We start from the raw sequence: 18368 nt of genomic DNA, 5'->3' as shown, positions 1-18368 counted from the left end.
TGTCTATTTAGTAGTGGCAGCATTATACAATGGGGCAATGTAGCACTCTGTCAATAAGGCCAAGCTAAACTCTATAAGTGAAAGTTCCACGCGAACATTCATATTTTACGTATTTAGATTAAAAAATTTGAACTAAATATTATAATCCGAGGTTCAATACCAGCCGCATCTTCACACAATGACAATGTGGCACTGGTAGATACCTGTTTTGCTTCAACTCTTCTTGCCTATAGCTATATAACAAATAAAGCCCTGTGGTTCAAAATCCTCCGCTATGTCAAAACAATTTTTAGACATTCCCGATATCAGGTTTTGGGTTTTAGTATCCATACTACACAGTACAATGTTATCTTGTGCGGATCATATCCAGCCGTTGAGTACAAAGGACTTTTACAAACAGATCTACGGGAATGTCTGCCCATCTGGTGAATTATCATGTCTACGAGAAGTTATGACAAACACCTTTCAAATGTCCTTGACCCGAAAGCAAAAAGAAAAGGTTAGCCGATTGATATATTTTTAACCGTTTTCGTATGGTGGTAGAACATTTCTAGGTATATGAGATCTTTTAAGCGTTCGTAGCAACAAATTCATAGCTTGAATGCTAACAATGAATCAAAGACATGCGTGTAACTGGATGATCTTTCTCGAGGACAGACAACTTTGCAGATCACTAGCTATACAACCAAATATTATTGAGAGATGGGAAAAAGACTATTGAAGCCGTCCGATATGTTTATCACATGATGTTTTAAGGAATAGTATAGACTTGCGTTGATTAAAACAGTTATTTCGATAACCTTTTATTATCTCGCTAAAGGTAAACACGAGTGAACACAAATGACCGCGAATGATTTCTCCATATAGATATGCTTGCATGTCTATGGATTTTTGAGATTAAAAAAAAACTTTGTTTAGCTGGCAGTATTGGATACGACGGGGGTTACCTTCCAACCCGGTGAAGGGACAAAACAAAGATATACCGCGGACGGTCTGATTAAAGCGTAAAAAATTTAGTCCAAAAATGCTTGAATTTTTTACTAGTTGTTAGCGTTACGGGGAATTTAGACTGTTTATATACCATCTTTGTCGCATGACCCTTCGGAAAACGAAGTGATCTTATTATGGTATGTGTCGCCCGGGATAGAATTAAGCGATAGAATTAATTTTTGGCTAATTGACGCTATGCGGGTGGCTCCGACTTCTCTGCCAGTTTTTGTTTATTTTTGCACAAAGCAACGGGAAACGATGAGCAATTCCTCTATTCATAAGTATGCAGCGAACAAATTTCGATCAATTTAGTAAAGCATTTTTGTTGCATTCAGTTTGAATCTCCATTCAAATTAAAAAAGCATAGATAATTCTGATCTAACAATGAACTTTCGTCATCACCAGGTTGGTATGCAAGAAACAATACATTTATTCGAAGGAAAAGAAAATATCGTTAAAACGTTAAGTCAAAATCCTCCAATCTTTGGTAAGCAATATTATTGAAAACGCACTTTTACAAGATAATGCGTGTAGTGTTAGGAGAATTAATAGAACAATTAATTTGTAGAATTTTAATCTACCAAAAAACACAATAAGATTATATAACACCTGTATTCTAAAAACTCACTCACACTCAAACTCATTGAGTGGAGGATCTCAATCTCTTTATAACAGTTCCATGACGGCATTTCCACTCAAATAAGAGCTAGATCTTAAATCTTTCCATTGATTGACACTCAATGAGCCTGAGTGAGCTTTTTGACTACAAGCGTAAGTATAGTAATCAAACTGTACTGAAAAAAAGACCTGTTTACCGGAATCATATCCACAGACCTAGATTATATCATGCCTGAAAAAGGAGTCACCCTCCAGCGTAACGATGGCATCCCAAACTTATGACTTACTATTTAATTACTTACTACCATTTTCTTTTTGATGATCGCCCAGGGGTTCGAATTCTCTAAAGGATTAAGGTTCGGCTCGTTGGAGGCCACTGCATTGCTGAATGATATTCCTCTCTTGGCCAAAATTTGAGTAGTGGCATTTGGGGCATGCGACGGAGCATTGTCATTCATATTTACATATTCAGCCTTAGACGATCGACTTGTTATGAACTTGCAATACGTTTCACGGGTCGGCTTCACCCTATCATCCACTTTAAATGGCCCAAATGGCCCAAATCATGATTCCAGCCGCCATCTATCTATAGCGCCTTTTATTAATTTCATTCTTTCTGGATTTGGTGCCGAAAAATTCTGCATCTTTTCTCAAATTTGATATTCGAAAAACATGCTTTATCAAATACTAAGTCAAGACATGCTTCATAATTCTTTAAGACTTTTTAGAACGTCTTGCTTCTCCGTTGCTGTCAAATCCTTACACTTTCCCATGACACCAAGACACGTTATTTTAAAGCAAAACATCACCAGCAACTTCACTTATCTGCATACATGATTTAATCATTTTCAGGTTTGGATTGGTTCAGGATTTGAGAGTAAACTACCCAGCATGCATATTTTTAAAAAACTTTTGTTTAAGTTTTTTATCATTATATCCGGGAACCAGTATGTTTATCATATTGTTTCACCTGGAGACACAATTCTGTAGTAGAAAAACAGTCTTCACTCTCCATGATTTGCTGTAGGTATAGACTATAACGCCTGAATTCCACAAGCTCGTTCCCACTCGAACTCGTTGAGTAGGTTATCTGAAACACTGGCTTATCATTTCCATTTTCAAAGTGTCAACAGAAAAAGGTGGGAAACGTCCGTGGAATAGGAATTAGTAGGTAGCACTTTCAACATGAAATGTCAAATTTGTTTAGTGATAACGTTTTTATATTTTTAGAAATTAAAGATTTCTTCACGAAAGACGAATGTGAACTTGTCATTGATTTGGCAAAGACAAAAGGAATGAAAAAAATTCTACCGTTTAAAAATATTGAAAAGATGTTCAAGGATGAGATGCACGAGACTTTTAAGATGTGGAATTTAAATGGTGATGATTTTATTGATGCTTATGAGGTAAGTTGCTATTTATATAAAACGAAGAACAGTGAAACACGCACCGGCGGAACGAAACGCCAGGAGAACAAAAATCAGGAGTCAGGAACACGCACAACGGCAGAAACACGTTGACTGAAACTATATACGAACATACATTTGGAAGTAAAAATTAATTAAGTCTGCAATTTGTTGTGCACGCCCTTTTATAATGGAAGTTGAGGGAGTCTTGCACACTTCCTCTGCAAAGTGGGGTGATCCACAACTAACCAATCAACGTTGTAGGTTTCAAGTGTGGGTTAATGGCGTTAGAAGCTTGATCCAGCTCTCGTATTTTGTTGTTTTTAAGGCGTTATCAGACTGGTCGAGTTGGTCTTCTGCTTTTCGGTCAATATTTAAAAATGTTCACAACTTACAAAGTCTACAAAATGTATAGTATACTTATATAGTAAAATATTCAAACAGTAACTGTGTGAATCGTAACTACAAACTAAACTAACTTCACTAATAAATTTATCGAAATCCAGATTAATGCTTAGAATGCTCGACCGCGCGAAATATATTTGAATGATTGACACAAGATCATTCATCATACTGGTAAGCTTAAGCTTAAGTAGATTCAACCTATTGTATTAGGTTATCCTGGTTATCTCAACATTGCAAGCCAAATGCACGAGATTAGTTATCCATAAAAATGACAGTTTTTGTCTAGATAAATAACATTTAAAGTTTTATCACCTACCACGGAATGTCATGCATGAAAGGAAATCTCAAGTAATTAACGCTTACGAGTGGTCAAAAATTATGTCTACTCATGCGTGTTGCAGCAAGGATTAATCACTTGCCCCATGTTGTGCTAAACGATATTACATTCCTAATCCTATTTATGATTTTAACTTTTCTATTTTTACTTATTATCATTACTATAGTGATAATTATAACACAATTAAGTGTTGCGTAACAATATATATAACTGTAGCTTTATTTGAACAGTTTCGCGCCTTTTTCTGTATCACATAGTGCCAATAACCTACGTTTTTGAAAAAAATTGTAAAAACCGCTGCATGTTCCAAATCATTTCCCCGGCTGTGAATTCGTGAAAAATAGGATAACTCGCCATATATAGACGCATCACCAATCATTCATTCGCCATTTTCCCATCCTCTTCCACGTGCACGTCCTCGCGTTAAATCTCCCTTTAATAGGTATATCGTACGCCAGTGACTTGCTTTTTCTCAAATGTTCAAAATATTTAATAAAGATTTGATATGTGGTCTTTTATATAATACAGGTTAATTTATTCATATCTTGCAGTAAACAGGGGTTTCATACATATTCTACATATTTTAGGTATCATATGTATACGGAAAAGCAGGCATATTTGTGAACGACAAGGATATTTATGACATGTAAGTAGATTTTTGTGTCCCTGGAATATGATTTCTCATACATTTATATGGTGAATAAGGAAAGAATTTGGTTCCCCTTCGTGTGCGATTGGATTTAAAAGTTGACCAAATTTGAGTCTTTATTATATTCATTTTCAAATCAATGGTGTTTCTTGCAATCTGATTGGTCAAAAATAGTGTGATTAATTCCCAAATCGCACTATTTTTTTAGCATTAATCACATCTTTTATAAGCCAATAAGATTGAAGCTCTGCACCACAATAACCAATCAGATTTAGTATTTCAGTGTAACTATGCAATCAAATTACACGGAAAAATGACACAAATAGATGAAAATTACTCACATTTTACACCGGCTTCGGTTCTTTCAGCCAATAAATCATTTTGAATTTGTTTACTTTTTTGTTTGATTTCAAAATACATATAATAAAGTGAAAATTGTACTTCGTTTCGTGCAATTTTGGTGTGAAATCAAACTTGTACGTGTGATTACAAATCGCACTCCCGCTTTGCGGTTGTGCGATTTTGTAATCACGCGTTTGATTTCACACCAAATTGCACTCTACTTAGTGCAATTACCATTATTAATAGTATAGTACTGTATATGTATGATAGGGTATGTGTCTACAAATTAAGTTGAATTAAGAAAAATCACGAATAACAGAAGAAACAGCCGAATTCTTTTTAATTTTTCAAGTCGGGTATCAGAATTTTTGGCTCATAACAATTCAGTGACCAATTGTTTGAAGATTACTTACATTCCTCGACACGCCATTATGAAGCGACATTTGAACAGATATGCAGCTGATATATCAGTTAATTCAAAATCATAAACAAAGCATTTCTTTATGTTAAATCACATCGCTTGTTTGTTTTGTTGTTACATTGGGATATTTAGACCAGCCGTGTTTACACTAGAGACTGAAATTTACCTGGAACTACAGTAAGCTGTGCCTCAGAGGTATACCTATCTGGGACCTGACATTATGTGCTCACCGTAGATACCTGAGATCAATTGAGATGGACAGTTATGTACCCAAAATTAAGTCGCCTTTCTCAAAATTTAGCTAATATATGCCATTACCAGCGCCTGATCTGTTGATTTTGTCCTTGTGTTTCCTGTACACCATCGTATGATTTCGTACACTACGAGCGGCCATCATAAACAACTATTTCCTGCAAATGTTAATGAATTTTTAATTCTCCCATTACTTTCTCGCACATGCGCTAAAAATCCAAAACTGCTGCGCACTGTTATTATTATTATTAATTATTAACTTCATCTTTAACCAGGATACTCACGTCACCGAAGTGTTTTTCAGTGGGGTCTTGCATCTATATGTTACATGATTTCGTGATATATACAACACAATACAATACAATACTGAACGATACCATCCCATACTATGCCAAACAATACAATACTGTAACAACGCAATACAATATAATACTATATGATGCAATACAATGAGGGAATTGGATTATGATGTGGAAGAAAAGTATTGAGTAGAAAATGGTATAATGGAAAGGAATGAAGAAGGAAATTCTATAGCCAAATGCCAAATGGTATATTCGATCAACGTCTTTTCAATAGGTTCTTAAAGTTAGGTAATGAAATACTGTTTTTTAGTTCATGTTCCAGGTTATTAAAATCTATTGAGGCTTGATAAGTTGGTCGTTGTTTTCCTTTGTTCGTCCTTGCTTGTGGAATGTGTAGATCTCTGCGTCGTCTTGTGCAGTGACTATGTATATCTTCCTTCTTCGCTAAGTCGAAATCAAAGTCAATTAAGCCGTGCATGCATTTGTAGATAAACGTGCATCGGTGGTTATGTCTTCTTGTCGCCAGCGTTGACCATTGAAGTTCTTGTAACGCGTTGGTTGAAGAATATCGCGGATGTTTGTTTAAGATTATCTTGGCAGCCTTGTTCTCCAGCACTTGCAGCGAGTTTATCAATACAGCATTGTTCTTGTCACCCCAGATCACGTCACCGTAGTCGAATAATGGAAACACTAGCGATGTGTATAGTACACAACGTGTGTTCAAATCTAAATATTCCTTTATCCTTCGCAATACCCCGAGTCTTTGGTTAATTTTGGTAGTCAAATTGTCAATATGATCATACCAAGTTAAATCGCTGCTTAGAGTAACACCAAGATAATTAAACGATGTTGTCTGCAATACTTTCTTATTTTGAATGTTGATGTCTACGGTGGAAACCAAGGATGATTGTCTTTTGTTGGCGAAGATCATAAATTTAGTTTTCTCGTAGTTCAATGTTAGAAGGTTGTTATTACGCCATTGTGACAGTGAAATCAGATCCATGTTAATTTTATCTTGTATTTCAATTTCTGTCCTCGCAGTGTAGTAAATTAAAGTATCATCAGCATACAGAATTGATTTGCAGTGTTTCAAACATCGGGGCAAGTCATTGATGTATATAAGAAAGAGAAGAGGTCCTAGGATACTTCCCTGAGGCACGCCTACGGTGACTGGTTTAGGAGTTGACGCAACGTTGTTGATGGATGTAACGGCTGATCGTGATGATAAATAAGATGTAAACCACTTTGTAACGGGTGCGGAAAATCCAATGTTCATTAATTTCGCAGTTAGAAGGGTATGATCCACTGTGTCGAAGGCTTTACGTAAATCAATGAAAACCGCACCGGTAATTAATTTGTTGTCCATATTGAGTAGAATTTCCTCCGTGACCCGCGTTAAAGCAACATTTGTAGACAAATATGGGCGAAAACCAAACTGCTCAGAGGTATTAAGTTTGTGTTCACGTAAATACTTGTAGACTTGTCTGTGAACAATGCGTTGCATAATTTTGCTTAAGATGGGTAAAATAGTGATAGGTCTATAGTTGGTAGGTGCTGTTGGGTCGTTGGATTTGAAGAGAGGAATAATTTTTCCTCTTTTCCAAATATCTGGGAATGTTTGTGAAAGAAGCGAGGCATTAAAAATCTTCGTTAAACTGGAAGCAATGGTGGAAGCTGAATCTTTTAACAGCTTAGCACTGATGTGATCGAGACCGGTTGCTTTGTTGGTTCTCAGCGACGAAAGTTCACGGAAGACAAATGATTCGTCTACTTCTTGAAAATCAAAACTGAAGGGCAGATCAGCGGGTGGTGGAGGCTGTTTGGATTGGAATGTACTCTTTATTTTATCTGCTAATTTTGTCCCAATGGTCGTGAAATACTCGTTTAAAATCGTTGCTATAGATTTTTGATTAGTGACGGGTTTGTTTTCAGAGATTATCACGACGGGCTTGTTCCTGATTTCTTGCGAGATGTTAGTTCATTTAGTGTTTTCCAAAGGTCGGAGGGCTTATCTTTATTCGCATTCACGGAATCTTGGAAGTACTTAGATTTAGCGAGCTTGATTTGGTTATTAACATGAATTCTTAGTTCACGGAAATGTTGCCAGTGATATCCCAAATTAGTTTTATGTGCTAGTTTTTGATGATAGTCTCGTTCGCGCGTTAGCTCAGTAAGTTCAGGTGTGATCCAAGGGGATTTACTCATGCATTTAACTCGCCTGGTTTTATAGGAGCATGCTTGTCTGCAATTTTTGAAAATTCATTGCACCAAGTGTTAATAGTATCATTAATATCAGATACGGAATCTGTGAAGGACCAGTCAACATTCTTGAGATCGTAATTGAAATTGTGTTGATTAAGAAATAGAAAACATTTTCCGTGTTTCTATACAGTTATAGAAACACGCGTGGGAGTTTGGGAGAACGAGAAATAATCAGTGGGAAAACGAGCCCGTAGGGCGAGTTTTTCCACGTTATTTCGAGTTCTCCCAAACTCCCACAAGTGTTTCTATAACTGTATAGAAACACAGGAAAAACGTTTTCTATTTCTTTTATAATATAACTCGATAAAAAGATTTTGTACAAATATTATAATTCGATTCAATTACAAATTCTCATTACATCGCTTCGCTTGTCAAGTTCGGCGGGAAAATTCCCGTGTTTCTATACAGTTATAGAAACACGCTTCTCGACCAATCAGCACGCGCGTACTATAAATGTTATATTATAATTATAATTCTTGTAGCAACGGTAGTTAACATCGCGGAAACTTCCACCCGATTTAGCAATACCAGCTTTAATTACGCAAAAAATCAAGGAATGATCACTGAGATCTACAGAATATACTCCGCTTGCTACCACGCGATGAACATTGTTCGCGAAAATAAGATCTATCGTTGATTTACTGGATTCTAGTCACAGAGTACTACACAGAGGTGGAACTCGCGGCAAATCTTGTCCCCCTGTTTTTAATGCGCATGCGCTAAGCTCTGGCAAGTGTTTTTACACTTTTTAATAAGGAAAATTCGATTTTTTAGCAGAAAAAATGCAATTTTAAAGCCATGGGTCTTTTGCTCTTCGTTTTTTTGACAAATTTTATTTATCCATCCGACATTGCTCCTTTTGGAATAAAAATGACTGCGATAATACGAATTAAAACGAAAAAAAACGGGAAATACAACTACGAGGAGTGCGATTTTCACACGAAGCTTGCCAGAAAAACTGCCAGGTAAAAATTGAAGGTTTGGTATTTCATGTAATAAATGTAGGTCTATATGACTATATTTCGCCAACATACAGTCATATTTTTTTCTAGATGGCAAAACAATCTCTCAAAGTTAACTTTGAGCAAATGACATATCAAGACATTGAGTTCTACTGTTCAACAGTTCAAGATAGCAAGTTAGATGGCTATTAAAAAATGCTTTACAACGTATACGCAGTTTACTGATATTTGTGAACCCTATGTTGTCTCCTATGCGTATTATTATTTTACTTTGGACTCTTCGGACCCTCTTTGGGCTGGTACCAATGGAAATTCTAGAACTGAATTATCTAGCAGCAGCAGCAGCAAGGTTAGACAATGGTTCTAGAATTATAGCTTGCATATCAGTATAAGAAATTTATGTTATTCATATATAGGTAAGCTTTTATATTACCCTTTTTCAAATTATTTAGGCTTGGTCTAAATTCATTCATGTAAATTATCTGAACAAAAAGCCTTGTTCTTAAATCTATCCATGCAAGGTTAATTCTACAACATTAAAACTCCATGTAAAAGGGAAGGTTTGGACACATTCATCATCATATTATAGTTTCAGAGCACAAAATATTTATATTTTTCATTAAATATTCACATCCAAAAATTGGAAAATAGCTTTCAATCTTCTCATAGAAACCACACAGAATTGCATAATTATTTTAGATTATATTGGAAATTGATTTGCATGTCCTTCATGAATATTACAATCATGTATGAACTGAAATTAATATCTGTTAGCATTTACCATTTGTGTGTGAAGTTGGATTTATACTCATGTAAAAAGTATTGTATAATTATATAGGTGAAAGTTGTATTTGTTTATTGTAAATCCTTTGAATTCAAGTTCAAGATTCGAATAAAAAACATGTAGTTTTTGCTAGTTTTATGGCAAAATAAATTATTTTCAAAGAAATTTTTTCGTGTGTTTGAATTGTAGAAATAACACATCAATCATGCTTGTTTTAAGATCAGCTCAGATGTTTTCTGGATGGAAAAATAACTGCCTAATTTATAATCGGCGACGATGTTGGCAATCAGCTTGATATTTATAAAGAAAATCATTCCTGCTTGTATTTCTTACCTCTTTAACCTAACGCATATATTTTTTACAAAAACACAACCATTTACCGTTTGTTTTTAAAATTTAGGCGCAAAAATGAAGATCGATAGAGCCAGCTTTAAAATATTAACATTTTTCGTCTTTCGAACACCTTTTTCCCTTACTTTAGAGTCAAAATACACTTGCCAGAGCAATTTGCGTGGCGCGTGGAATGGCGTAGGCAGGGGGACAGCAACATCAAAGGGTTCCGCCGCGAGTTCCATAACTGTATATCATTAAACTGTGTTCTAGTTGCCGACGTGATGAGCTGATCAAGTGAAAACGCGCGCGCAAGTGTTTGTAGTCGTGATTTGGCTGTTGATCTAAGTTGGTAGTCGACATTGAAATCGCCCAATAGGATAACTTCAGCATTATCTTGAATTTGAGTCAAGTCGTTGTTGAGTTTTTCAATGAAATTCTCAATGTTAAAATCAGGTGGTCTATATAGACTAAACAAACAAACAGCGACTTTGTTTTAGGACGTATGATTTCAATCCAACAGGTCTCAATGACTCTGCTTTGCATATCTCCGCGCGAGCGAAAAGGCAGTCCATTGCGAACATAAAATGCCGTTCCTCCGCCAGTTTTGTCTATACGATCATTTCGAGTTATAGAATAATTGGGAATGTCTATTTCTGCGTTCGTTGTTGAAGGTTTAAGCCATGACTCCGAAACAGCAATTACATCAAACGGGTTTTTATTGATAAATAGACGCAGACTGTCAATTTTTGGAAGCAAACTTCTCACATTTAAATGGCATACCTTGAGTCCCCTTGTACGACATTCTTTAACTTCAAAATTGATAGGTCCAGGATTAGTTTCAACATCACCAGACAAGCGTATCAATATAGCAGCGAGAGAAAAGTTTAAGAAGATTCTCATTCCAATAAATAGTTTAGTAGAGATTGATAATGATTTCCGTTTGACCGTTGACTTACGTAACTTTCCGTTATACTGTGGTTTCTGGCGAGTTCTTTGGAGATGAAAATAATTGCCGAATTGCTTTCAGCATGCTTTCGCGCATTGTCACTAATTGTTACACCTCCAAGAATCAAATAAATACACGAAATATTCACTAAATTGTGCGAGCGTAAAAATCCACGGCCAACCGCCATGGCGCACGCACGCGCATCCACTGTTGTCACGGAGACTCGCCATGACACGGCCTGGATGAGCGAAAATATGTTTAAACCAGCTTGACTCGAAATCTATTTATGACTGAACATAGACCATGTTTTCAGGCCACCTCCAAAGAATGTCTCCGTCTGATCACTTCATACGAAAAAATCTTAGGAATGCATGCATTGTTTGAACGCGACCAACTCACATTTCGACCAAAACTATACTCTTAAGCGGCATAATTTCGTCATGCGATTTTGGTAAGCAATGCTTATATATGAATTTTTCTCCACCTCTATGGTATTGAGCACTCTCTGTATTTCATGATAATTATATAGGTAGTAGTAACACACGTACCTGCGTTCTAAAATGCTCACTTTCGAGGTCTAAACAATCAAATTTCAAATATTTGCGACCCCCGCCTCAATCCTAAACATCTTCTCACGTCTTGCGTTCCAATGCGATTGCGAGAGAAGCGCCGTGTTACAGTTGATAATTTGTATCGTAAAGGTTCCTCGAGTGCCCTTTAGGGGCGTACATTAACAAAAATAATGGGGGGGGGTGTTCTGGGACCAACTTTTGTATAGCGTTCGTGCTCAATCAAATTGATTGTTGTAACGGCGGATCCAGGCCGATATCCGACCGTGCCTGTGATTCAACCGCAATATAGGGGGGTCCAGGGGAAGTTTTTGAAATTTGAAGCCCGCTTATGGCACTTCTTGCGTTCTCAGCAACGAATATTACTTTAAAAACGCCTTTGAGGCACTCGAATTTATAGAAAATTATACGAAAAATGCATAAAATCGACTATTACCGTTCAAAATTAAATACTACGTTCGATATGTACCCGTTGACCACTACTAATAAATGTTAATCAACCTTTTGAGATAATTATTTACATACAAGACGAACGATTAACCAATTTATATAAAATCAGATTGATTATCACTGTAAAGATGTATCTTTAATACTAAAATCTTCTCTATTGTCTTACGTTATTCACATGCTTGTCTCTATTGTTCTCCGCTTCCCGCCTTATTCTAATTACCTAGTTACTTATTAACTCAACATTACATCGCTCCTATCCTTGAACGAATTTGCCTTTTACCAGTTCACGCAAACGTACTTAATAATTATCCAAAACGTTCGATGATTTTAAATCCATTTTGCTCCTGACGAATTTTGAACTCAACAGATAATGTGAACATATTTACTAATTAACCAAAATGTCTGATGAATAGTTCGGTTTTGTGTTTCTGGTACTTCTTACTGAATATCGACGATTTTGCTCACTGATATCTTCCTGACCCAGAGGCAATTCTTTGTTGTCTTTTTCCCCCTTTTCTCTTTCTCTTTCTTTTGACGCAGTAGAAGTTGCCATTTCAAAGTCTGAAGGCACAAGTTTAAAATGAGATACATGCGAGTTATAGACCGATCTTTCGATGTGGCAGTGATCATTGCGCCTTTGACTTCGGTAATTCGAAATGGCTCCGGTTGAAATGGTGTGGAAAACTTGTTCGTTTTCTGTTGTCGAGGTAGGACTAGATCCCCAACGGAGAATTTGCGTGTTTTAGGGTGGCTTCTTCTGTCTGCGTCAAGTTTCATCTTGTCTTTAGCAGCAGCATCAGTACTGGAAATGGTAGGACGAGTGGAATGCAAAGTGGGTATTTCGGGAAGTTTGGTTTTGATCCGGCGTCCCATTAATAATTCTGCTGGTGATTTTCCTGTGGTGGAGTGAGGGGTGGAGCGATAGTTTCGCAAAAATTTATGAAGCTCTTTCTGCCAATTTTTTTGCTCAGTTCGTGCAGTACGGATAGCTTTCCCAAGAGTGCGCATGAAGCGCTCTGCCTCTGCGTTTGCCTTCGGCCATAAGGGTGTAATCTTGTAACTTTGAAGGAATGGCTCGTAAAAGGTGGACCATTATCCGTCTTTAATAACTCTGGAATGCCATGGGTGGCGAAAATTTTATCAAGTTTAGGTATAACAGCCGTAGCGGAAGTCGAGGACACGATTTCAACTTCAACAAAGCGTGAATATTCATCTATCACGACCAGAAGTGTTTGTCCAGTGGGAAGAGGTCCATAAAAATCAGCAGCAATATTTTACCAAGGACCAGATGGTAGAGGTGACATTTTAAGTGGTTCCACTTTGTTTTCAGGAGTTGCAGCTTGACAGGGCAGGCAGTGTTTGATCATTAATTTTGCTTGTTTGTCAATGCGAGGGAACCATATTTTTTCGCGAAGTAGCTGTTTAGTTTTTATTAATCCTTGGTGCCCTTCATGGGCCAGTTGAAGGGCTCTGTGACGTAGATTGGCAGGCATCACGATGCGAGAACCTCTAAGGATAGTGTCATTGTTACCAGTAACGGTCAACTCGTGGCGAACTTTGTAGAAAGCTTTGAGATCTTTAATGTCAACATTTTCAGCATCGGGAAGTGATGGGCCATTGGTGTTCAGAACTGAGTGCCATTGTAGTGAATGAATAAGCTCTGCGAGCTTCTGTAGCGTTGGGTCATTTAACGTGGCGTCTTGGATTTCAGCTAGTGTCATTGCGAGTGAGAGCGCGAAGGGGGGCTGTAAGAGTGGAAAAATCGTAGATGAAACGCGAGACATAATTGACAGTACCGAAAAAACTACGCAATTCGGCCGTGGAGTGGCATCTTGTATTGCCTGAACTTTCTTGGGATCAGGTGACATACCTGCTGAACTGAATGTGTACCCAAAGAAATCAAGGTTTTCCTTATCAAAAACACATTTCTCAGGGTTAAGAGTTAGTCCCTTTTCGCTCAAACGTTGGAAAGTTTCCTTCAGCGCTTTGTCGTGTTCTGCTGTAGTCTTCCCAAAGACGATGATGTCGTCACTGATATTCAGAGCTCCATGGATACCATCTAGAGCTTGTTGAATGGTATGTTGGAAAAATTTCGGCAGCTGATGAAGTGCCAAAATTTAGACGTTTGTATCTCTTTAGTCCCTTGTGAGTGGTAAAAGTTGTGATGTGCCGTGATTCTGGTGCTAAGACTAGTTGATGGTAGCCAGAATGCAGGTCAAGCTTGCTGAAGGTTTTTGCGCCATTAAGTGAATGGATGATGTCATCTACGGTAAGTGAAGGGTGTGGTTCTCGGCGAATGGCACAATTAGGGAGCCGCATGTCCACGCAAACACGAACTTCGTTGGGATTCTTTGGTTTGGGTGCAGCAACGATTGGGCTCACCCATGGTGTAGAACCTGTTGCATCTTCAATGATATCGTTTTCCTCGAGTCGTTTCAATTCTGCGGCAACTTTGTTTCTCAGGTGGAAGGGAATTCGTCTCTCTGGTTGTGTGACAGGTGGTACGTTGGGGTCAATGTGAAGCTTAATTTCAACATCACGCATCTTCCCAATGCCTTGGAAGAGGTGTTGATATTGGGTTACTAAAGCATGGGTTTTGGGAGAAGTGGTTGTGGCTAAGCATTTGGGTGTGCCCTTTGTGGATGGCAAATTTGGGGACTTTGGCAGTTGGGTCGGTGAAGGCACTTGCGGAGAAGGGTGTTTTGTTGGTGGGTGTTTTGCCCTTGTGTCGATTGAGTTTACATTAAGCTTGATAAGGTCAAGTTCTCGCGCAGTTGTGTAGCTAAGTAGAGAGCCATGAGCATCTTTGACGACATAAAACTTGGCGGAGGTCAAACAACGGCGTGATTCGACTACTTTAACGAAGGTGCCAAGAACAGGCAATGGTGTTCTACTACCATTAGCGTATATTTTAGTTTTTGGTTTTTGAAGTGTGATGTGGTCATGTTTAGCGTGGCTCTCCAACTTTGCGAAAGCGTTTTCATCAATGACGTTGATGGAAGCACCGGTGTCAATCATGAACGTGAAATTGACATTGTTGATTTTGACCTACGCTTGAGGTAAGGCCACGCGATGCACTTCTGGAAATTCGGGACGTTTTCTTTGTCGTTCGCTTTGAACTGAGTAGAGCCATTCATCGGACTCAGAGCTTGACGCTGACGTGCTACGGCGATAATCAATGTTGCGAATGTGTTTTCCGCTACGACGACGGGGATGTGACGGGACTCTCGTCGAGCGGCAAACCTTAGCAAAGTGTCCAAGACGACGACAATTGTTACATTGTTTTCCTTTCGCTGGACATGGAGTATCTAGATGAGGCCACGAGTTGCCACAGTTATAGCACTTCGACGTTGCTCGCTGTGTGTTAAATCGACGATCAGGGTTATTTTGTTGTTGAAATGCACGCGAATTGTCACGCGGTTATTGTCAGGCAAGGAAGAACGTGCATGGCGACGTGTTGTGTTGTACGAATGTGATTCATTTCGGCCACGGTGTGGGGTTGTTTCATTTTCGGTTATACTAAGAGCAGCTAATTCTGATTTTGCAATCGCCAGGGTTTTTTCCATGTCTACAGCTTGTTTCATTGAATTTTCAAGAGCACGCGCGTGTTGAAGAAGTTTCGCGAGTGTTATTGTATCATCTCGTAATGCAGCCTCTCGCAGTTTTTTCGATTGACATCGTTGAACTATCTGAGCCCGAATTTCACTATCAATGTCGTTAAATTCACAGGTAGATGCTAATAGTCGGAGACGAGTATAGAACTGATCAACGCTTTCGTCATCGAGTTGTTGAGCTTGACGAAATTTGTATATTTCAAATGTCGTATTTTTCTTCGGCGAAAAATGGTCAGTGAGAAGTTTCAAAGTAGTCTTGTAGTCTTTTGCTTCGTCAGAGTTAGGTAGGTTGTCGAATATTTCGTGGACGGCTTCCCCAGCACAGAAGAGAAGCAGAGAGCGCTGTTGTTTATCATCGGTAATCCCTGTAGCGATAATGTATGTTTCGAGACGTTTCCTAGCGAATACTCACGTTATTTGGGTCTACGACGTCAAACGGCGTTATTGGAGGTGTTTGAAAGAGACTAGTAGCCATCAGAGTAAGTTATTTTATCCTCGTCGCCAATGTAAAGATGTATCTTTAATACTAAAATCTTCTCTATTGTCTTACGTTATTACACATGCGTGTCTCTATTGTTCTCCGCTTCCCGCCTTATTCTAATTACCTAGTTACTTATTAACTCAACATTACAATCACTGACAAGATACATTTACTAGTATGAAATCTCGTTCGAGATGTCTTCTTGCGAATTAAAAGGCTCGAAGATTCGAACGGAGCGCTAGTGCATGTTGTGAAAGTTCGCCCAAGTCGCTATGTCGACAAGGCAAACAACCCCTCTTGGATAATCTGATCGCATTACCTTAGCGGAGAATGAATCAATGAGATGTTGCATGCGGAAGTGGATAAAACTGTGGTTGTGGCGTGTGACAGCATGCATAGACAATCCAGAAGACAGGGATGGAAACGCAAGCTAAAGTACTTATAATGCTGACGCGCCATCCGTGATATGGCTTTATCACGTCAATTTTTAAGTTGCTACGCAACCGAGTTCTTTACTCAGAAAAAATAATGCAAAATAGATCCAGCAAAAGTTTGCATATTTTGAAGAATTTTTTAAATATAAATATTATATTTCTACCTGACCTTCAAGTCAGATATATTTCAAGATAAGTGCGTTTTCATTTTTCATCTTGAGTGTAAACAGTGCTCATAGTTCCAGTTCCAGAAGTGTTTGCATCAAAAATATACGCACGTAAAAATTAGGTAGTTTTTTGGGACCCTGTAACATGAAATCAAAGCTTTGACAACATACAAATAGCATCTTATATTACAAAAGAATGCATTAGGATAGCGACTGCAACTTGTAATTACATGCAGACTAGTGTGTGAGCCCGACAGTAAGAACCTTTTTCAGTCTCAACCACAAAAGGACCGCCATGTAACTACAATTTTGATAAATTGAGAAACTTTGTCTTACATTGTGTAAACAAAATAATACAGGGTATGCATCTATTACCTTTTTCAGCCTCTTTTTGCGCTTGAAAAGCTAAGAATCGCCAGTAGCTGCATGGATTGCGTCGTGTTTAGATGTTAAAATGTCACTTTTCTTGTTCTCGTAGAATATGTACCTAGTTGGGACCCTATAAAATCACCTCGACCCAGTTTCAGAGGGACATTTTTATATATTTGACACAATAAATCAACTAACTGTGCACTAATCGCATTTTCTAACATCGTCTTATATTAAAAAAGTGAAATTATCATAAAAACTGCGTATGTTGTATGTTTTGCTAAACCGAGTGTCGCCATTGTTTTCCTCAAAATATGTGCCTGTTAAATTTACTTTAGGCACGTTTTAGAGTCCCATTTGAAGATAGTTTAAACAAAAAACTATAAACTGTTAACTTATGGTTTTTACCAACATATTCTTTTTGTCATTGACTTTTTGCTGAGAAGTGTCTACATTGTTGTTCTCAAAAATGGAGTTCTACATGAGCCCGCAAAATATGCCGGCCGTATCATGGAGAGCGCACGCGAAAACAATGGCGTTTCCAGGCCCTGTCTTCTGGATTGTCTATGGTGACAGCAAAGCGATCGAAACTTGACACCTCGCATATATACGCATTTTTACTTACGCAGTGAAATCTCAATTTTCGATTGCTAAAATGCCAATTTTCTTCCCTTTTTCGACAAGAATGACGGTATCTTTGAGATCGTAAATTATTCCTAATGGACCGACTTTTCCTGTACTCATACACATTTTTGGACTGACTTTTTAGACTTACTTCACAAAGATAGGGTCACACACCCCACACACCCCCCTTAATGTTCGCCCCTGGTGCTCTTAATTACACGTAAATTTTACAAATTATGATATCTAAAACCATTAATTTACCGAGTAACTCATTAGCTTTGTTCGTATACAGGGTGTATAAAAAAATTATCAAACTTTGATGCGCTATTGTACAGGGTGTGTAAAAAAACTGCAAATACCATAATTTGTATCCATAACCCAAGGGTAAGCAAAACACAATGGTTAAGGAGTTAATTCACTTTGTGTGCTTGTTTTGATAACCCTGCATAAGTGCATAGATAGTGGTCAATTTGAAGGCATCGGCGCATAATCTCTTTTTAAAAAGTGTAAATGTAAATAATTGCAATAAACAAGTTGTAAAACCAGTGCACACTGTGACATGTTCGTGATTAATTTTTTTTTTCTTTTTGTTATGAACTGCTTTAATTAGGCTCAAAGGTGAAAATATGAGATTGTGACTAACATTTTTTA

The 18368-nt window shown here is 37.8% G+C and overlaps 1 protein-coding gene across 2 annotated transcripts in view; it reads left to right on the top strand.

The window, feature by feature from the left end:
* Positions 1-222: 222 nt before the first annotated feature.
* Positions 223-18368, top strand: part of LOC114524242 (transmembrane prolyl 4-hydroxylase-like) — a 37034-nt gene continuing 18888 nt past the window's right edge. For both annotated transcript variants that reach the window (XM_028545385.1, XM_028545386.1), the window contains exons 1-4: positions 223-499; positions 1396-1477; positions 2839-3014; positions 4344-4402. In XM_028545385.1, the coding sequence (XP_028401186.1) occupies positions 275-499; positions 1396-1477; positions 2839-3014; positions 4344-4402 (542 nt within the window). In that variant the 5' untranslated portion in view covers positions 223-274. The remainder of the gene's footprint in view (positions 500-1395; positions 1478-2838; positions 3015-4343; positions 4403-18368) is intronic.

Source organism: Dendronephthya gigantea, unplaced genomic scaffold, assembly GCF_004324835.1.
Source record: "Dendronephthya gigantea isolate DGI-Jeju-01 unplaced genomic scaffold, DenGig_1.0 000030F, whole genome shotgun sequence".
Taxonomy (NCBI): domain Eukaryota; kingdom Metazoa; phylum Cnidaria; class Anthozoa; order Malacalcyonacea; family Nephtheidae; genus Dendronephthya; species Dendronephthya gigantea.
Note: the sequence above shows the minus strand (reverse complement) of the source record. Positions and strands in the feature narration are given on the sequence as shown.